General features: G+C 42.6%; 1 protein-coding gene across 1 annotated transcript in view; it reads left to right on the top strand.

Moving 5' to 3' along the window:
* Positions 1 to 23179, top strand: part of ddx43 (DEAD (Asp-Glu-Ala-Asp) box polypeptide 43) — a 63765-nt gene that overhangs the window by 26183 nt on the left and 14403 nt on the right. Inside the window, exons 8-13 of the mRNA XM_048597285.1 lie at positions 3207 to 3317; positions 7824 to 7965; positions 16455 to 16555; positions 17069 to 17156; positions 18232 to 18359; positions 22262 to 22371. Coding sequence (XP_048453242.1) covers positions 3207 to 3317; positions 7824 to 7965; positions 16455 to 16555; positions 17069 to 17156; positions 18232 to 18359; positions 22262 to 22371 — 680 coding nt within the window. The remainder of the gene's footprint in view (positions 1 to 3206; positions 3318 to 7823; positions 7966 to 16454; positions 16556 to 17068; positions 17157 to 18231; positions 18360 to 22261; positions 22372 to 23179) is intronic.

Here is a 23179-nt window from a genome sequence, read left to right as displayed (position 1 = left end):
TCCCATTATTAACCTTGTGATTCCTCCAATTCTAGCCAGGCCTGAGAGAGCCACAACTCATCAGATACAAATCAGCTGGTACAGGAGCAGTGCACAGTGTGGTGAGGCAAACTCTGCTGCTTTTTGCCATGATTGCCTGTACCAGCCTGCTGAAAACTGGTGAAAACAAACAAGCCAATGGCAATAGTGCTGGCTTCACTACTTGGACAGCACATTCCAGTCCCTGAGAATATCAAGAAATCTTAGTCATGAGTTCAGGCTTTTAAAGCAAAACAGTGCCTTGGTCAGGAAGAGTGAGACAAGAAGAGAGGAATTAAAAATGGTTAAGGCAACATCAAATATGGATTGTAATGAGGAAATTATTGAGGGAGGAAGATAACTCAGTAATGTACACTTACTGGGAGAGATCAAGTGTGGGAAACTCTTCTGAATACCAGAAATCAGTATTTAAGATTCTGTTTGGCACTTTGAAAGAATGTTGGGGATGTTCTGGAAGATAGCTTGTATTAGTTTCTGAGTCAGTAACAAGAGGACATTGATTTCAGATCAGCACCTTATGAACAGAATAGCAACAAAAGCAACTGGAGGGGTTTTAATGCAGCTGGGTGTGGAGCTTTTGAAATAATGAGAGATGCAGACTTCTCATGCTAATGTATGAAAAAGAGCAATGGGATAGAACTGAAGGGAGAGCTCATTCACCAAGTGATTCACAGGGCTGATGGAGAACACAGCAGAGGGGAGAGGTTGTGCAGTGAGAGGCTTGGGGTTCGATGGAGAGCGAGACCAAGAAGAGAAGCTGTTCAGTGAGAGAGCACAGGGCTGATGGGAATGGGCTGAGGGTGAGATTATTCAGAAAGTAGGGACATGGTTGATGGAGAATTGGTCCAGTGGCGAAGTGATTCAAATGGAGGGCACGAGACTAAGGGGTGATGGATCTGAGGGGAGAGGGATCAGAGAGGGGGACAGAGAATGGGACCAAGTGGATATGGAATCGGAGAGAGGGAACCTGGATGATGAGAAATTGTTCAGAGAAAGGGAACAGCGATGATGAGGAATGGGACTGAGGTTCAGAAAGAGGGTATGGGGATGATGTGGAATGGTGCTGTGAGGATGTTTAGATCGAAGTTACAGGGATAATGCGGAATGGGACTAGGTGATTATTCAGGGAGAGGACCTGGGTGATGTAACTGGATCTGAGGAGAGCAATTATTTGGATAGAGGGATAGAGTTGCTAGGTAATGGGGACCAAGAGGGCTGGAAATAAGTGTGTGATGTAATTGCACAGACCTGGCACTGGTATGAGGGACTGAACTGGCCTCTTTTGCTATGAAATTCAATGGGACCTATAATCATTGGAATAGCAGTAAAATTAAGTTTAAAAACTCAACAGGAAGACTAAGAAGTCATGAACACTTGTGTGCTTTGTCAGTTTTCAGACAGGCTGCCAGATTAACCCTGGGTTTTACATAAACTGCAGGGTTAGTGGCTTTGCTGAGTGTACTTCTTTGCATTAATTGCTTGGCTTTAGCACACCACAAGCATGTGACTTGAGCAAGTAACCCTGCTGAGAAGACTATTGTCAACGTGACAAATGAAATCTGTATCCTACGCTGCTTAAAACGTGATAATTTTGTGTTCTCCTATTTGAATTCAAGGCAGCCATTCCCTGTGTCCTGGGACAACCTCAGACATTATTCAGTAATAGCTTTCTTCTATGTTGCAGTTTGAGTCTAGTATTGTTTCTTTCAAATGAATCATTAGAAATCTCAACAAATTTAGATTCTCAGTTTTGTAACAGGAAGTGAAACCAGTGTACAGCATGTGATGTGGAACAAGTACAATTGATGCAGCAAAAAATACTTGCAGAAAAAAAACATTGTGACAAATTATAAAATCTGGAATTTTTTTAGTAAATGTTCAAGTGAACTCGTGCAGTATAAACGGAACAAAATTTAGGCATTTTCACATTTAAAGCTGCCAATTATGCGTTGTATAGTTCCTCATGAGAATACTGCACTGAGATCGTTAATTGATGTGATTACATCACTGTAATCCTTGCTCAGTGAGATTACTGCACTAACAAGGATAGTTATAGACTTCAGCATGACAGACTGAATGATGAAATGCGCAGAAATGTGACAGATTGGAGTTTAATGCAAGAAAGTGTGAAGTGTTGGGAGGACTAATATGGAAAGACAGAATACTATAAATAGCATTATTCTGGACTGTGGATGAGTAAAGAGACTTGATACGTATATATGCAGTTCCTTAAACATCAGACAAGTTGATATGGTTCTTGTAAATTATTTGGGTTACTTGAGTTTATAATCAGAGGAATAGGATATAAAAGCATAGAGATCATGCTGGAACTTTATAAATCATTGGTTAGGCCCCAGACGACACGTTGTAGACAATTCTGACACTTCAGAGAAGATGTACAGTTCTTAGAAAGATGTGGAGGGAGGTGATGAGGTGGTCTATTTGAAATGTTCAAGGTAATTAAAGGTTTGTTCAAACAAACAGGGGAAACTTGTTCTTTTTGACAAGTGGGTCAATATTCAGTCGTCATAAAATAAAAATTATTAGGAAAGGTAGGAAGATACAGGAGAATTTTATTTCATGTAGTTTTTAGGATCTGGGACGCTCTACCTGAACAAGTGATGGAAGCTCATTAAGAGTGTATTTGCCAGGTATTTGACCACGAGAAATTTACCAGATTACGGACAAAATACTTAGTGTAATTGTGGTAACTCTTGAAGGCAGCAGGCATGATGCGCTGAATGGCCTTATTCAGTGCTGTAAGTTTCTCTAGCTAATCATTAATTAGTGAGCTTCCTCCACTATAATTATCCTATAGCTCGATCTTCAATTTTTATGCTGTGACTGCATTTAATGGGTACTGACTATAGACAATTGCAACAGCTTGTTCTGTTGGATAAGTAGTCCTTTATTTATTCTTGGGTTTTCTGGTAAATTAGGAATGTTCTAGAATTATGCCATTTATTTGGTGTCAAATTGAGATATTGAAATCTTGGTCACACTGAAACATTAATCATCATGTTGATATGATTACACAAGGGCAAGACTTTGCATCAAAAAGTGCATGCCTTGAAACTTGTCAAGCATCATTCGGCTGTTCAGGACCATCCTGTTTCCCATTGGTTTACACCATGCCTGCACTCTGTAACAGATCTGTTTGTATTTAGGCTGCGGGAGAAAGGTGACGGCCCTGGGATGTTGGTCCTCACTCCGACTAGAGAGCTCGCTCTTCAGATACAGGAAGAGTGCAACAAGTACAGTTACAAAGGAATTAAGAGGTACTGATGATAGCTGTGCAATACTTTAGCAGTTAGAGAAAATTTCTTCCATATGTCCCCATTGTGTCTTTATCAGTGGCCCTCACCTCATGCTCTAGCAATTGGAGCCAACAGGATATTTTAGTGGATTTTGTCTGCTGAATTTTCACATGTTCAAATCTCAAATTCTCAGACCCTTCAATAATATCAAATCAGCAGTATTAACATCCCCGTGAGGTGAATTTCAAGATGTGTAGTTTGTTTACAAATGCACCTTAATGTTTCTCAGACCTTTAGTGTGAGAAACAGCCACAGCAGGGTAAAACCACCTATGCTGAACCACGACCATTAACATCTCTTGACCATAGCATCAGTTCCATTTCTCAGGTGCTGGGAAATGCGAAATGTTGCAACAAAGCATGGCAAGAAATGTTTCTTGGGGCTTCTGATTCCAGTCCCAGTTGCACCTTTCTTGAGTTAAGTTTTGCTGTGCTTAGTATTCAGCCGCACACTATAGACAGGTGCTGCTGACATCTGTATAGCTGGAAGTGTTCAGCAGACTTGAATAGCAGTGTCAGTGCAGGTGGGTGTTTCTGATACCAATGGCATTAAAGTGAACAATTACGAGAAGATGCAGATGATTTCTCACGACCAATTCTCCAATTCCAGTGCAAGGTCAGCCAGATTAAAATGCCATAAAAATCAGAAAATGCTACAAAAACTGAAGGGCAGGCATCATCAATATAAAGAAACAAGGTTAATATTTCAGGTTGCTGGTCTTTCCTCAGAATTTCTTTCTGCCTTCAAAGATGCTGCCAGAAATGCTGAGTATTTTCCAGTATTCTTTCTTGCCCTGTTGGATTTTCAACATATGAAGTATTTCTCTTTTGCTTCAGATAACCGTACTTTCAGTTTCTGGGAGATAGCAAGAACTGCAGGTGCTGGAGTCAGAGATAACACAGTGTGGAGCTGGAGGAACACAGCAGGCCAGGCAGCATCAGAGGAGCAGGAAAGTCGACATTTTGGGCCAGGACCCTTCATTGGGACTAGGGAGGAGGAAGTGGGGTGGGGCTGGGGAAATGTAGGTGGGATGGTGATAGGTGGATGCAGGTTTTTTTTTTAAATCATTTGTGGGATGTGGGTGACGCTGGCTGGCCAGCATTTCTTGCCCCATCCCTAGTTGCTCTTCAGAAGGTGGTGGTGAGCTGCCTTCTTGACCCGCTGCAGTCTTCCTGCTGTGAGTTGACCCACAATGCTATGAGGGAGAGAGTTCCAGGATTTTGACCCAGTGACAGTGAAGGAACGCTGATATATTTCCAAGTCAGGAGGGTGGTGACTTGGAGGGGAACTTGGAGGTGGTGGTGTTCCCATCTATCTGCTGCCCTTGTCCTTCTAGGTGGAAGTGATCATGGGTTTGGATGGTGTTGTGAATGGATCTTTGGTGAATTTCTGCAGTGCATCTTGTAGATAGTACACACTGCTGCTACTGAGCGTTGGTGGTGGAGGGAGTGAATGTTGTGGATGTAGTGCCAATCAAGCGGGCTGCTTTGTCCTGGATGGTGTCAAGCTTCTTGAGTGTTGTTGGGGCTGCACTCATCCAGGCAAGTGGGGAGTATTCCATCACACTCCTGACTTGTGCCTTGTAGATGGTAGACAGGCTTGGAGGAGTCAGGAGGTGAGTTACTCATCGCAGTATTCCTAGCTTCTGGCCTGCTCTTGTAGCCACTGTGTTAATTTGGTGAGTCCAGTTGAGTTTCTGGTTGATAATAACACCCAGGATGTTGATAGTGGGGGATTCAGTGATGGTGATTCCATTGAATGTCAAGGGGTGATGGTTTGGTTGTCTGTTATTGCTGATGGTCATGGCCTGGAATTTGTGTGGCACAAATGTCACTTGCCACTTGTCAGCCCAAACCTGGATATTGTCCAGATCTTGTTGCATGTGAACATGGACTGCTTCAGTATCTGAGGAGTCACAAATGGTGCTGAACATTGTGCAATTATCAGCGAACATCCCCACTTCTGACATTTATGATAGAGGAGAGGTCATTGATGAAGCAGCTGAAGATGGCTGGGCCTAGGACACTATCCTGAGGAACTCCTGCAGAGATGTCCTGGAGCTGAGAAGACTGGCCTCCCGCAACCACAACCATCTTCCTATGTGTCAGGTATGACTCCAACCACTGGTGATTTAGTTTTGCTACGGCTCCTTGATGCCACACTCGGTCGAATGCAGCCTTGATATCAAGGGCTGTCACTCTCACCTCACCTCTGGAATTCAGCTGTTTTGTCCATGTTTGAACCAAGGCTGTAATGAGGTCAGGAGCTGAGTGGCCCTGGCGGAACCTAAACTGTGCGTCACTGAGCAGGTTATTCCTGAGCAGGTGCTGCTTGATAGCACTGTTGATGACCCTTTCCATCACTTTACTGATGATCGAGAGTAGACTGATGGGGCGGTAGTTGGTCGGGTTGGATTTGTCCTGCTTTTTGTATACAGGACATAATTGGGCAATTTTCCATGTTGTTGGGTAGATACCAGTGTTATAACTGTACTAGAACAGTTTGGCTAGGGGAGCGGCAAGTTCTGGAGCACAAGTCTTCAGTATCCAGTGTCTCCAAACGTTTCTTGATATCACGTGGAATGAATCGAATTGGCTGGAGATTGGTATCTGTAATGCTGGGGACCACTGGAGGAGGCGGAGATGGATCATCCATGGGGTTACAGATTGTGTTGGAGTATAATTCTGCTGCTGTTGATGGCCAACAGTATGTCATGGATGCCCAGTCTGGAGTTGCTAGATCTGTGCAAAGTCTGTCCCATTTAGCACGGTGATAGTGCCACACAACACGATGGTGCTTGTTCTCAATGTGAAGGTGGGACCTCGTCTCCACAAGGACTGTGCAATGGTCACTCTTACCAATATTGTCATGGACAGATGCAACTGCAGCTGGCAGATTGGTAAAGGTGAGGGTAAGTATGTTTTTCCCTCTTGTTGGTTCCCTCAGCACCTGCTGCAGACCCAGTCTAGCAGCTATGTCCTGTAGGACCCGAACAGCTCGATCAGTAGTACTGCTGCCGAACCACTCTTGTGGACGTGGAAATCCCCCACCCAGAGTACATTTTGCCATCCTCAGTGCTACCTCTTCAATGTTGTTCAACATGGAGGAATACTGGTCCATCAGCTGAGGGAGGACAGTATGCAGTAATCAGCAGGAGGATTCCTTGCCCATGTTTAACCTGTAGTCATGAGACTTCATGGGGTCTGGAGTCAATGTTGAGGACTCACAGGGCAACACCCTCCTGACTGTATACCACTGCGCCACTGCTTCTGTTGGGTCTGTCCTGCCGGTGAGACAGGACATATCCAGGGATTGTGATGGTGGTGTCTGCAACATTGTCTGTAAAGTATGATTCTGTGAGTATGACTATGTCAGGCTGTTGCTTGACTAGTCTGTGAGACAGCTCTCCCAATTTTGGCACTAACCTCCAGGTGTTAGTGAGGAGGACTTTGCAGGGTCGACCGGGCTGTTTCTGCCGCTGTCTTTTCCAGTGCCTCATTCGATGCCAGGTGATCCGTCTAGTTTCATTTCTTTGAGACTTTGTATGATTGGTACAACTAGTGGCTTGCCAGGCCATTTCAGAGGGCAGTTGATAGTCAACCACTTTGCTGTGGGTCTGGAGTCATATGTAGGCCAGACCAGGTGAGGGTGGCAGATTTCCTTCCCTGAAGGACATTAGTGAACCAGATGGGTTTTTCTGACACTTGGCAGTGATTTCATGGTGATCAGTAGATTCTTAATTCCTGACTTTTTTTTTAAATTATTGAATTCAAATTCCACCATCTGCTGTGGTGGGATTCAAACTTGGGTCCCCAGAACATCAGCTGGGTTTCTGGATTAATAGTCTAGCAATAATACCACTAGGCCATCACCTACCCTAGGTCAGGGTAGTGGGGATTGGTCAGTGGGAAGTGGGGTGGATAGGTGGCAGAGAAGATGGACATGTTGTCTCAGGTCAAGGAGGGAAGGGTGAGAGGGAGGGTTGGACATGGGATGAGGCCAGGGGGTGGTGTCATCTTTCCTGCTCCTCTGATGCTGCCTGACCTGCTGTGTTTCTTTCAGTTTCTGGCCAATTTTAGGAATCTTCCACCACCCTGCTGAGGATGAGTAGTGATCCATTTTCAGGCTGTGCCTCAACAGCTTTGCAGGAAGCAGTGGGCATTGATCTGGGCAGGGCTTTTCTGGTGGAGCTTCTGTTCTTTCTCAAATAGGATCAGAAAATTAGTTGATGTTTCACTTTGAGGACTTTCACAGTAGCACACATGCTCCTCTCCAGCAATGCATTTTACATGTCAATAAAGTTATAGTGCGAGATCAGGGCAGTTCCAGTGGGAACTCGGGCTCCAGATTTGTTCACTTGAACAAGGAATTTTTTGTACTTTTTGCAGCCTTTTATGTTGAATAGATTTCAATACTCTTGAGTTCTGTGTTGATTTGTATTTAATTGTCAGATGTTTACATCTGCAGCATTTGTATTTATGGAGGTGGAAGCCGTAAAGATCAGATCAGTATCATAATGAAAGGAGTGGACATAGTTATTGCAACTCCCGGACGGCTGAATGATCTTCAAATGAACAGTTTCATCAATCTGAAGAGCATCACATATTTGGTGAGTGAACAGGAGAAGTGAAGCAGAACTTACCTCAAGTTTGGTCTCTTTTCACGTGAATGCTTTATTTAATGTCCGTGTCGGAGGGGTGCACAGCTGGCGCCAGGGGTGGCCAAATTTCATGTGAGGTGTTAAACTAAAGGCCCCATCTTTACGCTCAGATGGATAGATAATGCCTCCAACTAAAGTCATTACATCCTATCAACTAATCACTATGTTCGTTGCTCTTTATTGAATTTTGCTATATGCTTACCTATGAAGTAAGTTGGAGTGTACTTCTAAAGTAAACGAGTAGATGCCATGTTTTTGCAACCTCCGCACTGATATGTAAGTGCAAGTTTGGTCTTGCCAAAGTGACCCCAGATTTGCTGATGAGAAGAGGTCATTCTCAAACCAGCATTTGCAGTGGCCTGTTTGTTGTGGACTATACTGGATATTGCTCTCTCAACTACTAACATATAAAGAAGAAAGAGCTGGTATTTATGTGGTTTCTTTCACATACACTGCTGTTTGAATAGTGCCATTTTGACTGAAAAACAATACCAGCTGTAGGTGGCTCCCTTGGGATTGACCCTCTAATGGTGGGCTGTTTCCTTGAGACAGACCTCTGATATTGGAGTGCTCCCTTGGGACTGGCCTGCTAATGCTAATGTCAGCCTGGACTTGAGGTTTCCTCTGTTTCTTATGTTAAATCGTTGGCATTAAACTTTTCTGATTTTGTCTTCTTTCTGTGTAGTGTTTTGTTCCCAAATGAACTGGTATAACTGAATCATCAATGTCCCAGAAATGTCAAAGTCTGTTTGAGAACACTCTTGTGAAGCACTTTGGGGGATGCTATTATGTTGAAGGTGCTGAATAAATGCAAGTTATTGTTGATCCCCTCGTATACGAGGTTCTATTTAGCTTTGTTAGATAATGTAACGTTTTTCTTGGCTTCAAGTCATGCAGAGACAAAGCATCCTGCTGGTGAGTTAATTCACTAATTAATTGCTTTATTGTATGTGTTAAAGTGAGTTATATTTCTTCTGGGAATGGAACACCTTACCAGAGTCTGCAAACTGCTTTCAAGCCAGGCACAGCAAAGTTCACTGGGCCTTGACATTCTCTTGCCTATATTGACAAAAGACCTCAGCTCCAGCACACCCCTCCTGCCCCGGTGCAGTATATGTTTCAGTTCCCCAACCTTCCCCATGGTTCTCTATCTGACAGATAAACAGAAAGTGCTGCAAATGGTCAGCAGGTCAGCAAGTATCTGTAGAGAGAGAGAGAAATAAAGTGTACCCTTCAGGTCAGTGACTCTTCATCAGAATTGGAGTCGAGGCCACTTGGAGCTAGTTCTCTGAGTAGTCATTGCTGAGACTGGCTGAACTCATTTCATGCCAGATCCGGCTGGTCAGCAGACAAGCACTTTCAGGCTCTCAGCCCAGAATGAATTTCAACCTAGTCTCCAACCTCATCAGAAGAGCTTACAGATTGAGTTCTTAATGCTGGACATTGCATTTGTGATTCACGTTACAATTACATTGTTTAGGCTTTGCTTGGTTTAACCAGTCTTAATTGAAATCCTTAATCGAATAGATTTCGGAACGATAGACTGGAATTGGATGAGGTACCTAAAGGTGGTTCTTCTGTAAATGGCTGGTAAAATCTCTGGAGCTGTGTTGCAGTGTATTTGTTTCCCAGCAAATGGTGTTACATTCAAACTCTGTTTCAGTTACTTTATTTTTTTGAGCGAGGGAATTGTACAGGAACAAACATCTGTGTCAGGCCTCTTTGTCAAAGAAACTTGTCTTCATGTCAGTCTCTTCCACAGGGAATGGTCACTGACAGCACAGCCTGTTAGAAATCAGAGGTAGGAATCCCAGCTCCTATCAGCCCAGCTCCAGATCATTGGATTATTATATTTTGGTTAGTCAATCTCTTTTTGATGATTGCTACAGGAGTTCCTCAGGGTAGTGCCTTAGGCCTGATGTCAGCATGAGGTCAGGTATGAGGATGTTCACAGAAGATTGCTCAGTCCCATTGGCAATTCTTCAGATAATAACATGCAGCAAGACCTGAACGACATCCAGGCTTGGGCTGATAAGTGGCAAGTAACATTCGTACCTCACAATTTAGGCAATGACCATCCCCACCAAGGGAGAATCTGACCATCTCCCCTTGACAATCAATCCCATTGTTCAATACCCCGCAATCAACATCCTAGGGATTATCTTTGACCAGAAATTGAACTGGAGCATTCATATAAACGTTTGGCTACAAGAGTAGGTCTGAGTCTGGGAGTTTTGCAGTGAGCAGCTCCTCTCTTCACTTCTTAAATGTTCCAACAAGACATTGATTCGAAACGTGATAGAATGTTCTCCTACTGCTTGGATGAATATGGCTCAAACAACACCAAAGAAGCTTTACATCTTTTATGGCAAAACAGCCTTCCTGATCAGTGCCCACCTTAAGCATTCTGTCCCTACACTACCATCTACAAGATGCACTGTAGCGACTCATCAAGGTTCCTTCAACAGCACCATCCCAACCTATAAAAACTCCACAACTCAAAAGTAAGGGAAAGTGCATGGAAACAAGTTTCCTTCCAATCTCTGACTATCCTGACTTCAAGCTACTTTGCCATTGCTTCGCTGGTCACTGGATCAAAATCATGGAGCTCCTTCCTTTCACAACGCATTGCAAGTACACATGCCATAAAACCTGCGGCATTTCAAGAAAGCAGTCCATGCTGCTACCTAGAGTTGAGTTGGGGGCTAGGCAATAATATTGACCTTACCAGCAACTCCCAGGTCCTATGAATGAAGAATTAGCACAAACAGTCACTTTTATACTTGGAATCCAGTGAATTGAAGTTGCACAGAAGAGACAGTGCATCTTGTATGTAGTTGCTAGTCTTTGTTTTAAAATTAGGCTTTCTATTTCATATTTCCATCGTAAAATTCTCTGTTCACTTTTATTGTTGAAGCTGCAAGTGTACTGATTCAGGTGTACATCCTGCCATCACTGGTAGGAAGGTGTTATTTCAGCAAGACGAGTATATCTGGGCAGTTCCCCTCAGAAATAGAGAATGGAATTTCAAAAGTTAGCAAGTTCAAATGTATGGTTCCACCTGTCAATATGATATGTTACCCTTGCCAGTAATGAAGTGCTCAACCCAGCAGTGACTGTGTTGCTATAGTTCAGTATCTTGTGTCCATACTGAAATTTTTCTTATTATTCATTTTTGTGGGACTTGGGCATCATTGGCCAACACTTATTGCCTGACCCTAGTTGCCCTTGAGGAGGTGATGGTGAGCTACCTTCTTGAACAGGTGGACTGCTGCAGCGGTTCAAGAAGGCAGCTCACCCCCACCTTCTCAAGGGAAACTAGGAATGGACAATAAATGCCAGCCAGCCAGCAATGCTCACATTCCCACAAAAATGATTAAATACCTCTTATATAAATACACAGTCACTAAAGCAGTTTGGTTCTGGACAGTGGCATATGAAGAAATAAACAAACATTGGAGTGTGACTTTATCCGGCAAACAAGTCCAAGTCATTTCTTTCTTGTATGAAAATCTAATTTAGTACATTTGATAACTGAATGGATGCCCATTTAACTTTGACAGAAAAACCTCAGATGGTGGTCTTTCCCCACTACACCTTGGCGGCCACTGCCCCAAACTTTAGTGCATCCCTCAGCACGTAGTCCTGGACCTTGGAATGTGCCCGGCTGCAGCACTTGTTAGAAGTCAGCTCCTTGCTATGGAAGTTACCTTCAGCTTTCGCTTCCCACTTTTTTTTACCCAGGGTTCCCTTACTCCACTCTCTTCCACTGCCCGAGTCTTAGCTCAGCCTTCTCTCACACACACTAACTGTGCTAGCACCTTATAGTTTCACCTCCTGGTTTGATCACTGCGGTACATGTACCATACAACCACTGAAGATGGGATAAATCTGTGTCATCTGATGGACCTTGCACTCAGCGCACGACAATTTCAACTTCCTACCCAGAGTCCACGTTCCTTCATCTCTGCAACATTTTGACATAATAGCCAATCACCCTTTTTTTGTTTTAGTTTTATCTACTTTTCACTAATACTGCTTCCATAGTTTTAAAGTCAGTTTCTCTATGGATTATATCAATGCCTTATCATTTAAACTCTGTGCTCTTCCAGGCTACAATAACCATTTTATCAAGTAGGTGTACGTATCTGAGACCCGTTATTCAGTGCACTTTTGCCATGTATTCACTCATGTTTGTTACGTCAGATGTAACAGTCTCTTTTGCACAGTTACATGGGCATCCCAAGATCGTGCCATGTAGTTTTGACTTGCAGGCAATCTTTCAGAAAATCAAATGTCAGTGGAGAGTGCCTGTGTATCCTCCTCACCTGGTCCCTGTGTTCTGATTGGTGACCAAATCATCAAATTCAATTCCCTTTTGAAAAAACTCACTGGCAAGGGGGCATACATTTCAAAAAGAAAACTTTTTATTGTTTAATTGTATCTACAGTTTGATTTCATTGGATTTATTCCATTTAGCTACACCCAAGGTGAGTCATCCCCAGTTCCATTTGATGCTGTGTCACTTTTTCCTTGTCACAATTCTTCTTATTCTAACTTTCCTAGTTCTTTCTTTGAAGACTATTTAAGGTTTTGGAGTAGATTTGTAGCTTGGGTTGTGGGTGTTGAGGTTGGTTGGCTCGCCGAGCTGGTTTCTTGTTTCGCAGACGTTTCGTTACCACGCTGGATAACATCCTCAGTGCAGCCTCTGATGAAGCATCTGTGTGTTTTCCCCCTGGTTTTTAAACTCTGGAGTCTGTTGAGATGGATTGCCTCACTTCCGGTTTTCCTTCATAGTTCAATGTTTATGGAGTCGAGTTCAATGTGTTTATTAATAGCATGCTTTGTGGAGTGCCAGGCTTCTAGGAATTCTCGTGCCTGTCTCTGCTTAGCTTATCCCAGGATTTTGGTGTTGTCCCAGTCGAAATGGTGGTTCTCCTTGTCCATGTGGATTCAGATGAGTGAGTATTGGTCGTGTCTTTTTGTAGCCAGTTGGTGTTCATGTGCCCTTGTTGTTAATTTCCTTCCTGTTTGTCCGATGTAGTGTTTCTCACAGTCTCTGCAGGGGATCTTGTAGATGACATTGGTCCTGTCCATGGCGGGGAGTGGGTCTTTAGTTCGGGTGAGCAGTTGTTGTAGGATTGACATGCACTTGTGTGCCACTCTGATGCCCAGCAGTCATAGGAGTCTTGTGGTGAGTTCCGATGTGTTCCTGATGTAGGGTAGTGTGATGAGTGTGTCGGGGCATGTAGTATCTTCCTGATGTTGTTCATGCAGGCATCTTCTGACCCAGTTTTTTGGATATCCATTATCCTTGAAAACCTGGATCCACTCAGCCCAAGAATTCCTCAACTCAATCAAAGACATAAGGATAGACGAAGAAGAGGTGCTGCCCTTGTAACTGCACTGGGAATTCTGTGAATATAATCCAATTTTTACAGAGAGCTTCTTTAACTTTACTGGGAGAAGAGAGACTTGATGATCTTTTCTCTAGCTGTGTCTAAGGGTCTTACTCCTTTTGTCTAGTCTTTCCAACTCATGGTTGACATTACAAATGGCTTTGTTTCACTACGCAGGTATGGAGTATTTTTAGGGAAGTGCTATCCACTACATTCTTAAGGTTACCTGCCTTGTCTTGCAAGATAACAGTCCCAGCTGCTGCCTGTTCACAGATTTCTGTCTGGTGTGTTTTGATCTTTGCTGTCAGAAAAATCTGTTCAAAAAGAATTACCTTGCCAAAATTCCAATTTTCCCCACTTGTAGAATACCAATTCTTACTAACAAACATTTAAAAGCAAATCTTATTATCCAGAATTAAAGATTCACTCATATATTACAATAATATTTGGAGTACAGTCTGACCAGAAAATGAAATTCCAAACTCAGTAATTCAATCATAAAGATTTTGAAATTTACTGTTTAACTAGAACTGTCTCCTTGAACTAAATACAACACAGGCAGTGCAGTGTTTTAAGGAAAGAGGAAGTAAGTTATGCTATTGAGCTTAATTTCCTTTCATCATTGGTTTTGTATGAGTACAACCAATTGCAAGAGGTAAATTTTCACCAAGCCCTTAAATTCATTCCAAAATGAACGTTTCGTAGCAGGTTCTTTACAAATTACTGATCATTCCTTAAAAGGGACATTAACTCAACCATACATGTTCCAAACACACACTACGCTGTCACATCACTGTACACTCTCAAAATATAAACTAAATTCAAAGCCTTGCCAGATCTTGAACACTGGGGACGAAAAACACATAACTGACGCAAGACAGTATTTTGGCAGCGATCAAATAAAAACACATGAACCAGACCACAAAGGGTTAACAGTTCACCATTGACACTCAAAGAATTCACATCCAGACAGAGATTTATTGCCTTAATCAAGCACAAAAGCTGGACTGACTCTCTCTCTTGCTCCCTCTCTCTGCTACAACTTGTGGACACTTCCTTCCAATCTTACTTTTAACTTTAGATATTTTGTAATGAACCTATTCGGGGACAGTAATACACAGCTCAGGGACTTGAATCCAGGCCTCCTGACTCAGAAGTAGGACAATACTTCTGTATCACGAATCCCTCAGTTTTAACTTTATGCTTATCCTTTACTTGTAGCAAGAGTGAGATGTAGAAATAATTTCACATCCAATGACTTGCATTCCAGAACCAGCAGAAATCAGACAGAAAAGATTTGTTACCTTTTATTCAACAACCGATACACTAGCCTGGCTTTTTGGTCAAGTCCTGCCTGTCGGAGCAACTCTGAGATCCTTCTCTGAGGACTTGTAGCTGCCGTGCGTAGCTAACTTTCAGTTGTCCAAACTATTGTGACTACACCCCATAGCTCCACACAATTAATTCAGTATCTACCACCCTTTTGAAACAGTGTGTACCTTCCTCTTTAAAAGTGGAATGACTATATCAAAGGGCTCATTGTCCATCTCTGTCTCCGGTTTGCCTGCTTGTTGTGCTGGACTGCGTGCTCTACTAGTCTGCTTCTTCTCCGCTTTATCTGCTCTGTCCTGAGCAGTCCAAGCCACTCCGGCAGCGCACCCTTCTGTTGTCCTGCTGTGGCCAAAATATACCGTTCACCTCCTTTAATCCACCTCATTTGAGCGACACCCTTGGTTTGCTTTCAGAAACTGACTTCCTTCAGACAGTGCTCCTTGAGATTTTGCTCGAAATCCCACCCCCTGCTTCCAAAAAAACTGCAGGAGCCCCAGCCCAGCCAACTGGTTCTCTTGCATTCTGTGATACACAGTATCCTCCTTCTTGAACATTTTGCTCAGACCCTGCTCGGAGTGCTGTGTATTGTTAGGATGAAAGTACCTGCCGGGTTCCTTTTAAGATCTGATCCAAATGAATGCAAGAAGATATGGCACTTCAATACATAGCAAATTTATTAGCTTAATCTGTTTAGTATAAATACAGATGAATGAGCAAATCTATTAGCTTAAGGTCCATAATAGAAATACAAATAATGAGTCTTACTGCCTTTTGGCCATTGGGGAATTGGCAACAGTGGCACTATCTCAGATTGCATGGCACCGGTCTCACGAACCCCAGGCTAATGGGGAAAGTCCAACAAGTGGGATAAAGTCCCTGATGTTAATCCTATTCTGAATTTAACATTACGTACTGATATCACCATTTCATAGTACTTCCTGTGCTTTTCCAGACATTCCATTGTGCACAAAACACAACGTCTCCAAGAGCTGTGTTAACTGCATAAAGGAATGGTTCCCAGCTCTCCTCCGCAACACCTCTCCCCACCCCCACCACCCCCAGCCAAAACAGGCTGTTTTTGCAATGGGCCAGTAATGTTCCACTTGCATCAGAGATAGTAGGAACTGCAGACGCTGGAGAAACCTATTCTTCCTCCCACCTATCCCCTCCTCCCACCTCAACCGCACCCCCATCTCCTACCTACTAACCTCATCCCGCTCCCTTGGCCTGTCCGTCCTCCCTGGACTGACCTATCCCCTCCCTAACTCCCCACCTACATTCACCTTTACTGGCTCCATCCGCGCCTCTTTGACCTGTCTGTTTCCTCTCCACCTATCTTCTCCTCTATCCATCTTCTATCCGCCTCCCCCTCTCTCCCTATTTATTTCAGAACCCCCTTCCCCTCCCCCATTTCTGATGAAGGGTCTAGGCCCGAAACGTCAGCCTTCCTGCTCCTATGATGCTGCTTGGCCTGCTGTGTTCATCCAGCTCTACACCTTGTTATCTCAATGTTCCACTTGCCTCCAGTTGCTCATTGTCATGTCCAATAAACCCTTAAACTTTGATTCTTAAACATTCTGGTTTGGAGATTGTTACACTACAGTGACAAAGAAGTAAAATTATTTCTAGTCATTTGATCAGAAAATAACTGGTTTTGATTAATATTGTTATTTTCCTGCTTATTGTGTTGCTTCTTCCTTTAAACAGGTATTGGATGAGGCAGATCGAATGCTGGATATGGGATTTGAACCTCAGATTATGAAGATTCTTTTGGACATACGACCTGATAGACAGACCATTATGACCAGGTTGAAAAGGGCTAACTGATTTATTCATCACCCCAAGTAATCTGTTAAAACCAGTTAATTGATCAAGGACTATTCATTGACAGACATTGTACAATTGGTTCAGTTCCAGGTTAGAGTTTGGAGGGGAGGTTAATGACAACAGGGTCCAGCTCCTGATTGTCAGCACTGTCCCTGCTACCAACAGGAGCTGAAGTAGTTTCATTTGTGCTCCCATTTCCTGATTGCACAGCTCATTCCATAGGCAGAGGAGTTGGGGAGTTGATTATTTATATTTCGTACTGTACCCCGGCATTGAGCACTGTATGTGGAATGACCCAGAGTCAAGTCAACATCTTTTCAGGAACACTGTGAAGCAGGGTAGGGTAAAGAGAGATCATAAGTGAACAGTTCCATACTTACAGATAGGGTCCTACGTGGTCTGGAATCAGCCTTGGAGCACTTTGCAAGGAACAAGTTGAATGCTCAGCAGTGAGCACCAGTATATGTTGTTAACTCTTTCTTCTCTCTCTGCAGTGCAACATGGCCTGATGGGGTTCGGAGATTAGCAAAATCATATCTGAAGAATCCGATGATGGTTTATGTAGGAACACTGGATTTAGCAGTGAGTAAAGGCAGATTATTTGGTTTCGTTTGCAAGCTGTTGAACGTGTTCAGAATGTTACTGTAATGTATTTTGTGCAGCAGGTTATTGTACAAGTATGTTGCACTTTTAAATTGAGGATTTTGGTAGTTTGGTTTGTTAAATTAGCTTAGGGTGTGCAGGAGAATTCAAGAGTTCACTTAACATATTTGAATGCAGCTAAAATTTTCAGAAGGTTAAAAATGATTTAAAGAGCAGGTCTAATGGGTGATTTTAAAGCCAGCAGTAATTAACACTCAATCAGTGGGAAAACTGTCATGTAGAGTTAGGGCAAACAGGCATTTTGACAGAATTGCTCCAACTACTTCAATCATGCATTGACACATTATTTTGGAATAGCACAAGGTGATAACAAACAGGACAGAGGGATTTGAAAGATTATATTACCCTGGTATGAGGGCAAGTGGGGCAGATTGGGATAGTATTCCCTTGATTTGGAAGATTCTGGGTTGTCTGATTGAATTGATGAAGTGATTCAACAACATTTGAGAGAAGGTGTTTTCCCCTGGTAGCAAAGAGTCCTGGATAAGGGGGCACATACTTAAAATTACAGGTTGGCCGGTGAGAAATGGTATCAGAAATACTACTTCATGCAGCGTAGTGGAAATCTGAAACTCTCTTCCTCCAGAAAGCTGATGGGAGTTGGAGTTTCCAAGACTAAGGATCGATAGATTTTTGTAAGGATGGAAAGGTATGGAGCAGAGTCCGATAAATGGATCTGAGTTGCCGATCAATCATGTTCTAATTAAATGGTGAAGCTGAACGGTCTTCTGGTTTGAATGCTCCTGTTTTAGGGAATAGGAATATGTGTAAATTCAACAATCCTGGGGGAAAACATGGCAAAAGGAAATGCTGTAGAATGTAGTAGCAGTGCAACTTGTACTTCCTTCATGTTGTGGGTGTAGCTTTGCTAAATCTACCCAATATCCTAAATAGATAAGGTGTTAATTCTATAACTAATTCGCCACACTGAATGTGTTTCTACGACACAGCAGAAGAGTGCTTGTAGGAAGAAAATTCATAATGTTTTTCTCAGGCAGTGGAAACGGTGGAACAGCATGTACTAGTTATCCCTGAAGAAGAGAAAAGAAGCTACACACTTCACTTCATTGAGTCCATGAGTCCCGAAGACAAAGTCATCATCTTTGTGGGAAGAAAGCTCACGTATGTTGAGTGCAAACTACGTTAATGGAGGTGTACTTAGTCCAATTTTCTTCATTTAGTTTTACTGACGATCTGAAAGGTTTCAAAAGCTGAGATTATCGCAGTGAACTAATGGATGCAAAGTGAGAGATATTAAGCACATGGCAATTATGTTGCTACCTTGGTATATTTTATCAGGAAGTCTTATTGCTCTTTAAAGGAGCAGTACCTGAAACTCTGTCATGCAGTAGTCTAGCTCAGGATTTAGAGAAATTGAAGTCCGATTACAGAAAGAAAGGAAGTCTTGGATTTGTATAGTGCTGTTCAGTACCTTAGGACGTCCCAAAATCTTTCACAGACAATTTTTTTTGTTTGCCCATTCTTGGAGCGTGAGCATTGCTGACTGGCCAGTCAGTATTTATTGCCCGCCTCTAGTTGCCCTTGAGAAGTTGGTATTGAGCTGCTTTCTTGAACAGCTGCTTTCTTGAACTGCTGCAGTCCACCTGCTATGGGTTGACCCACAAGGCCGTCAGGGAGGGAATTCCAGGATTTTGACCCAGCGACAGTGAACAAGCAGCAATGTGTTTCCAAGTCAAGATGGTGAGCGAGTTGGAGGGCTTTCAGGAATGGTGTTGCCAGATATCTGTTGCCCTTGTCCTTCTAGATGGAAGTGGTCGTAGGTTTGGAAGGTGTAGTCTGAGCATTTATGATGAATTTCTGCAGTGCATCTTGTAGATAGTATACACCTCTTCTCCTGAACATTGGTGGTAAAGGGAGTGAATGTTTGTGGAATTAAATACTTTTGTAGTTTACTTAGTTGTGCTGGAGGAAATGTGGCAGCTAATTTACACTCTCAGTCCCACAACAACAATATGCTGATGACCAGATAATCTGCTGGTCATTTTGGCTGAAGAATAAGCATTGGCCAGGACACATAGGGGAATTCACCTCATTACGTTGGGAGCTGGATGAGTTGTCTGGTTTTCCACGTACAGGTTGATTCCTGACTTATTTCCTTTTATTTTAAAACACTTTGTTGACTTAGTCCCAGCAGCATAGTGGTGAGTCCTAGAATTGTTGTATTACAACTACAGCTGTGATACAACAATGATGGCAACAAGTGCCATCTCAACAGAGCACCCAGTTACCCCAAAACAAATCTGAAGGATATTTTTAAAATCAAATATTTGACTGAATAGTAACTTTCAAAAGGGGATAGGATTAAGTACTTTAAAACAAAATTCTGTAGGGTTATGGAGAAAGAAGAGGGGAGTGGACAGATTGAGTAGTTCTATCAAAGAGCCCCCAGAGGTAAAATGACTGAATGATGGACATCTTCTGTGCTCTAAGATTCTGTATAAGTTAAGGTATTTCTGGCCAGCAGATTTGACTGCAAAGGATGACCAGTGATAAAGATAGAGCTGTAAAGAGAATTCTTTCAAATGTAAACACAAATCAATCTTTACTGAATGATGGTTTTTTGCAAATCATTAGCTTGACTTCTGTATGGAAGTGCTTCTAGCACAGTGGAAGAGTGTTCTATTGCTGCTTCACATTAAGTCTACAGCGGGGAAACCAGGCCCACATCCAACCACACTACACCAGCCTTGAGCACAAGACTCTTCCCACCCTTCCTCGTCAAACACAATCAGCGTAAAGGTCTCTGTCTAAATTTGATTTTCCTTGTCTAGTCACATCAAAGTTGATAAATTCTCACATAAAACCCGCTGTTATTTACTATGTCCGTCAACTTGAATTCTGCTTTGTTTCTGGACTTGCAATGGTATTGTGTAGGAAGGTTTCAGTTTAATTTTAGTATAACTATAGAATGAGAATTGCTTTAGATTCTGATTGAGCAAGATGTAAGCCAGTCATTCATTGGAGTTCTGTATGAAATGATACAGGGCATGGAAAGGGGAAAACTCTTCAGCCCATCAACCTGTCCTTTACAGTGTTAAATTAAATTTTTATAATTGCGTTGATAGTGTAATGTTATCACTTTCTAGTCTACGTGTTGTGCCTCTCTGATGTTATTCTCAGACATGGGATCACCTTCCACATGAATACTAATGATTCTCAGTTGTACCTCACTGCCGCCTCTCAATCCTGCCAACTGTGTTCTGTCTGCTTGTCTAACGTGCAGTTTTTAATTAACTGTTACTTCCTCGAGCTAAACATGGGGAAGAGCAATGACATTATCTTCGGTCCTGATGCATCCTTCATTCTGTCATCACCTGATCCCATTCCTACCTCGGATTAAACCAGATTATTTGCAATATTGGTGCCCTAGTTGATGTCAAATTGCACTTCTGACCCACACCTCTCCATCATTATTTCCATATCTGTGACATTGTCTGTCTCCATCCCTAATTTGGCTCATCTGTTGCTGAAACCTTCATCCGTATGTTTGTCATTTTGACTAATTCAGTGCTCAGACAGTCACCTATCCTCAGCTGTACTTAATGAATTTGCACTCATCCAAGACTGTTGTGAGTATCCTAACTCACACCACATCCACTTACTGTACAACAATGTCTTTGATTTGGTACTCCCATCCTTCACACCCTTCTAGCTGATATCCCCTGATGATCTGGTCCTTGTCACTTCTATCTCTAACACCCCATGCAACACCCCCCAAAGTAGAACTTTTTATTTCTTTAATTCTGTTTCTTATGCATCCCATTTCCCTTTAGCCAGCCATTGGCAATATTGCCTTTGGCTGACCAGGACCTAAACTCTGGAATTATCTCCCTAAATCTCATCGCCATTGTATTTCTCTTGCCTCTGTTAAGATACTTCTTAAAATCTAGCTCTGCAACCAGGATGTTTGTCCTCCAATCTCCTCAAGCTTGATGTCATCTTTTAATTTGATTCCATTTTGATGAAGGGTCTTAGGACTCCTTTCTATGTTTAAAGTCACAGTATGAATGTCAGTGTTCTATACCAAGTTTTATGATCCGGTTCGGTGTGGTGGGAAATACTAAAGGAAATCGTGCAAAAGTGTTTTGTTTCAGCTGAATCAAAGTCCAACTGGTTAGATGACTCAACTCACAATATTACGTTAATCAAGCTGATTGTGTGCTTGCCTCCTCCAAAACAATTCTCAGTATCCGGGAGAGGATTAGCCAGATGGTTGGAAATCTAAACATTTCAGGCTGCTTTGTGGTTTCATAAGAATGTCCCATTCAATCTGAATCTTAATTAACCCTTTAGTTTCTGATTTTTATTTTCTGACATTACATGAGTCAGGAACATGCTCTAATCTTCCACAAACTCTGCCAAAAAGCATTTTTTGGCAACCTCTGAATGCCTATCTAAATTGTGACTTGGAAAAATGTACAGAACCAGTGCAACCTGCGGCTGCTTAAACAGCAGTAGCTCAGTAATTAGTACTGCTGCCTCACGGCACCAGGGATCCGGGTTCAATTCCACCCTTGGGTAACTGTGTGGAGTTTGCACGTTCTCCCCATGTCTGCGTGGGTTTCTGCTGGGTGCTCCAGTTTCCTTCCATAGTCCAACATGTGCAGGTTGGGTTGATTGGCAATGCTACATTGCCCGTAGTGTTCAGGGATGTATAGGTTAGGTGCATTAGCCATGGGAAGTGTAGGGATACAGGGAAATGGTAGGGAGATGGGTCTGGGTGGGATGCTCTTCAGAGAGTCAGTGTGGACTTGTTGGGCCAGATGGCCTGTTTCTGCACTGGTGTGTGTGTGTGTGTAGTATATAACGGTTTAATAAATAGTATTTGATGGTGTGGAAGATGATGAGCATGAGACAGCAAATTTCTGCAGCAAGTATTCGTCAATATTTGATGGTCCCCCACTGTTTGGGGACACAGGGGAACTGCTTGGAGAGGAGGTTTCCTTATTTTAGTCTGAAAACTTATGGAAGGTGACTAATTGAATATTGTTTGTGCCCTGTAGAGCTGATGACTTGTCGAGTGATTTCAGCCTGCAAGGGATCCCAGTGCAGTCTCTTCATGGTGACCGGGAGCAATGCGATCGAGAGCAGGCCCTGGAAGATTTTAAGGAAGGTACCGCAAAGGGGGATTTTTGTAACCAGTTCCTGGAACAGTTTAATATCAATTTTTAAAAACATATGGGGCATTTGGAAATTTGAGCCATTGTGTGCTCTTCAAATACTTGGTAGCTTTTAGCTATTTCTCACTGTCTCTTGCACACAGTTTCAGCACAGAGCCTCTTCCTCAATCATCCTGGAAATCAGGCATCTGTGGTTGAGTGAGAGGAGCATTTAAGAAAGTGACTGAGCATTGACATCTCTGGTCAGGTGTGTTCCTGGAAGTTTAATCACATGACTTTCTGTCTTTAACCACCCCAGGCAGTCAAATGACCTTTTTATTGTCTTAATATTTCCATGACTAATTCTTTTAAAAAAGATTCAAAGAAAATTGCACACAATTATTTTAGTGATGTAATTACTCTCCTGGGTAATAAGTATCACAAAACAACCTGTTTTTATTTGGTCAAAATGCACATTTACAGTTATGACCCACTAGAAACTTAGGACAACGGTTGTTAACCGAATTTAATAAGCAGTTTGAGAGAGACTGCAGTCAAACAGTTTGATCAGAGTTCCAGAAGACACTGAAGATATCAGATTGAAAGGGGCTGCTGGGATATTACAAAGTAGGAGCATATTGAAAATAGGGGCAGTGTGTTTTTTTAAATCTGTTCATAGAATGTGTCCGCTGTTAACTACACCAGCACTTATTATCTACCCCTAAAGCCTTTGAGAAGGTGGTGCTAAGCTGCCTTTTGGAACCACTGTAGCCCTTGGGGTGTAGATAGTGCTGTAGGGAGGGAATTCCAGGATTTGAGAGA

This window comes from Rhincodon typus, chromosome 5, assembly GCF_021869965.1.
Source record: "Rhincodon typus isolate 14 chromosome 5, sRhiTyp1.1, whole genome shotgun sequence".
Taxonomy (NCBI): Eukaryota; Metazoa; Chordata; class Chondrichthyes; order Orectolobiformes; family Rhincodontidae; genus Rhincodon; species Rhincodon typus.
This window is presented reverse-complemented; position numbering and strand designations above follow the sequence as displayed.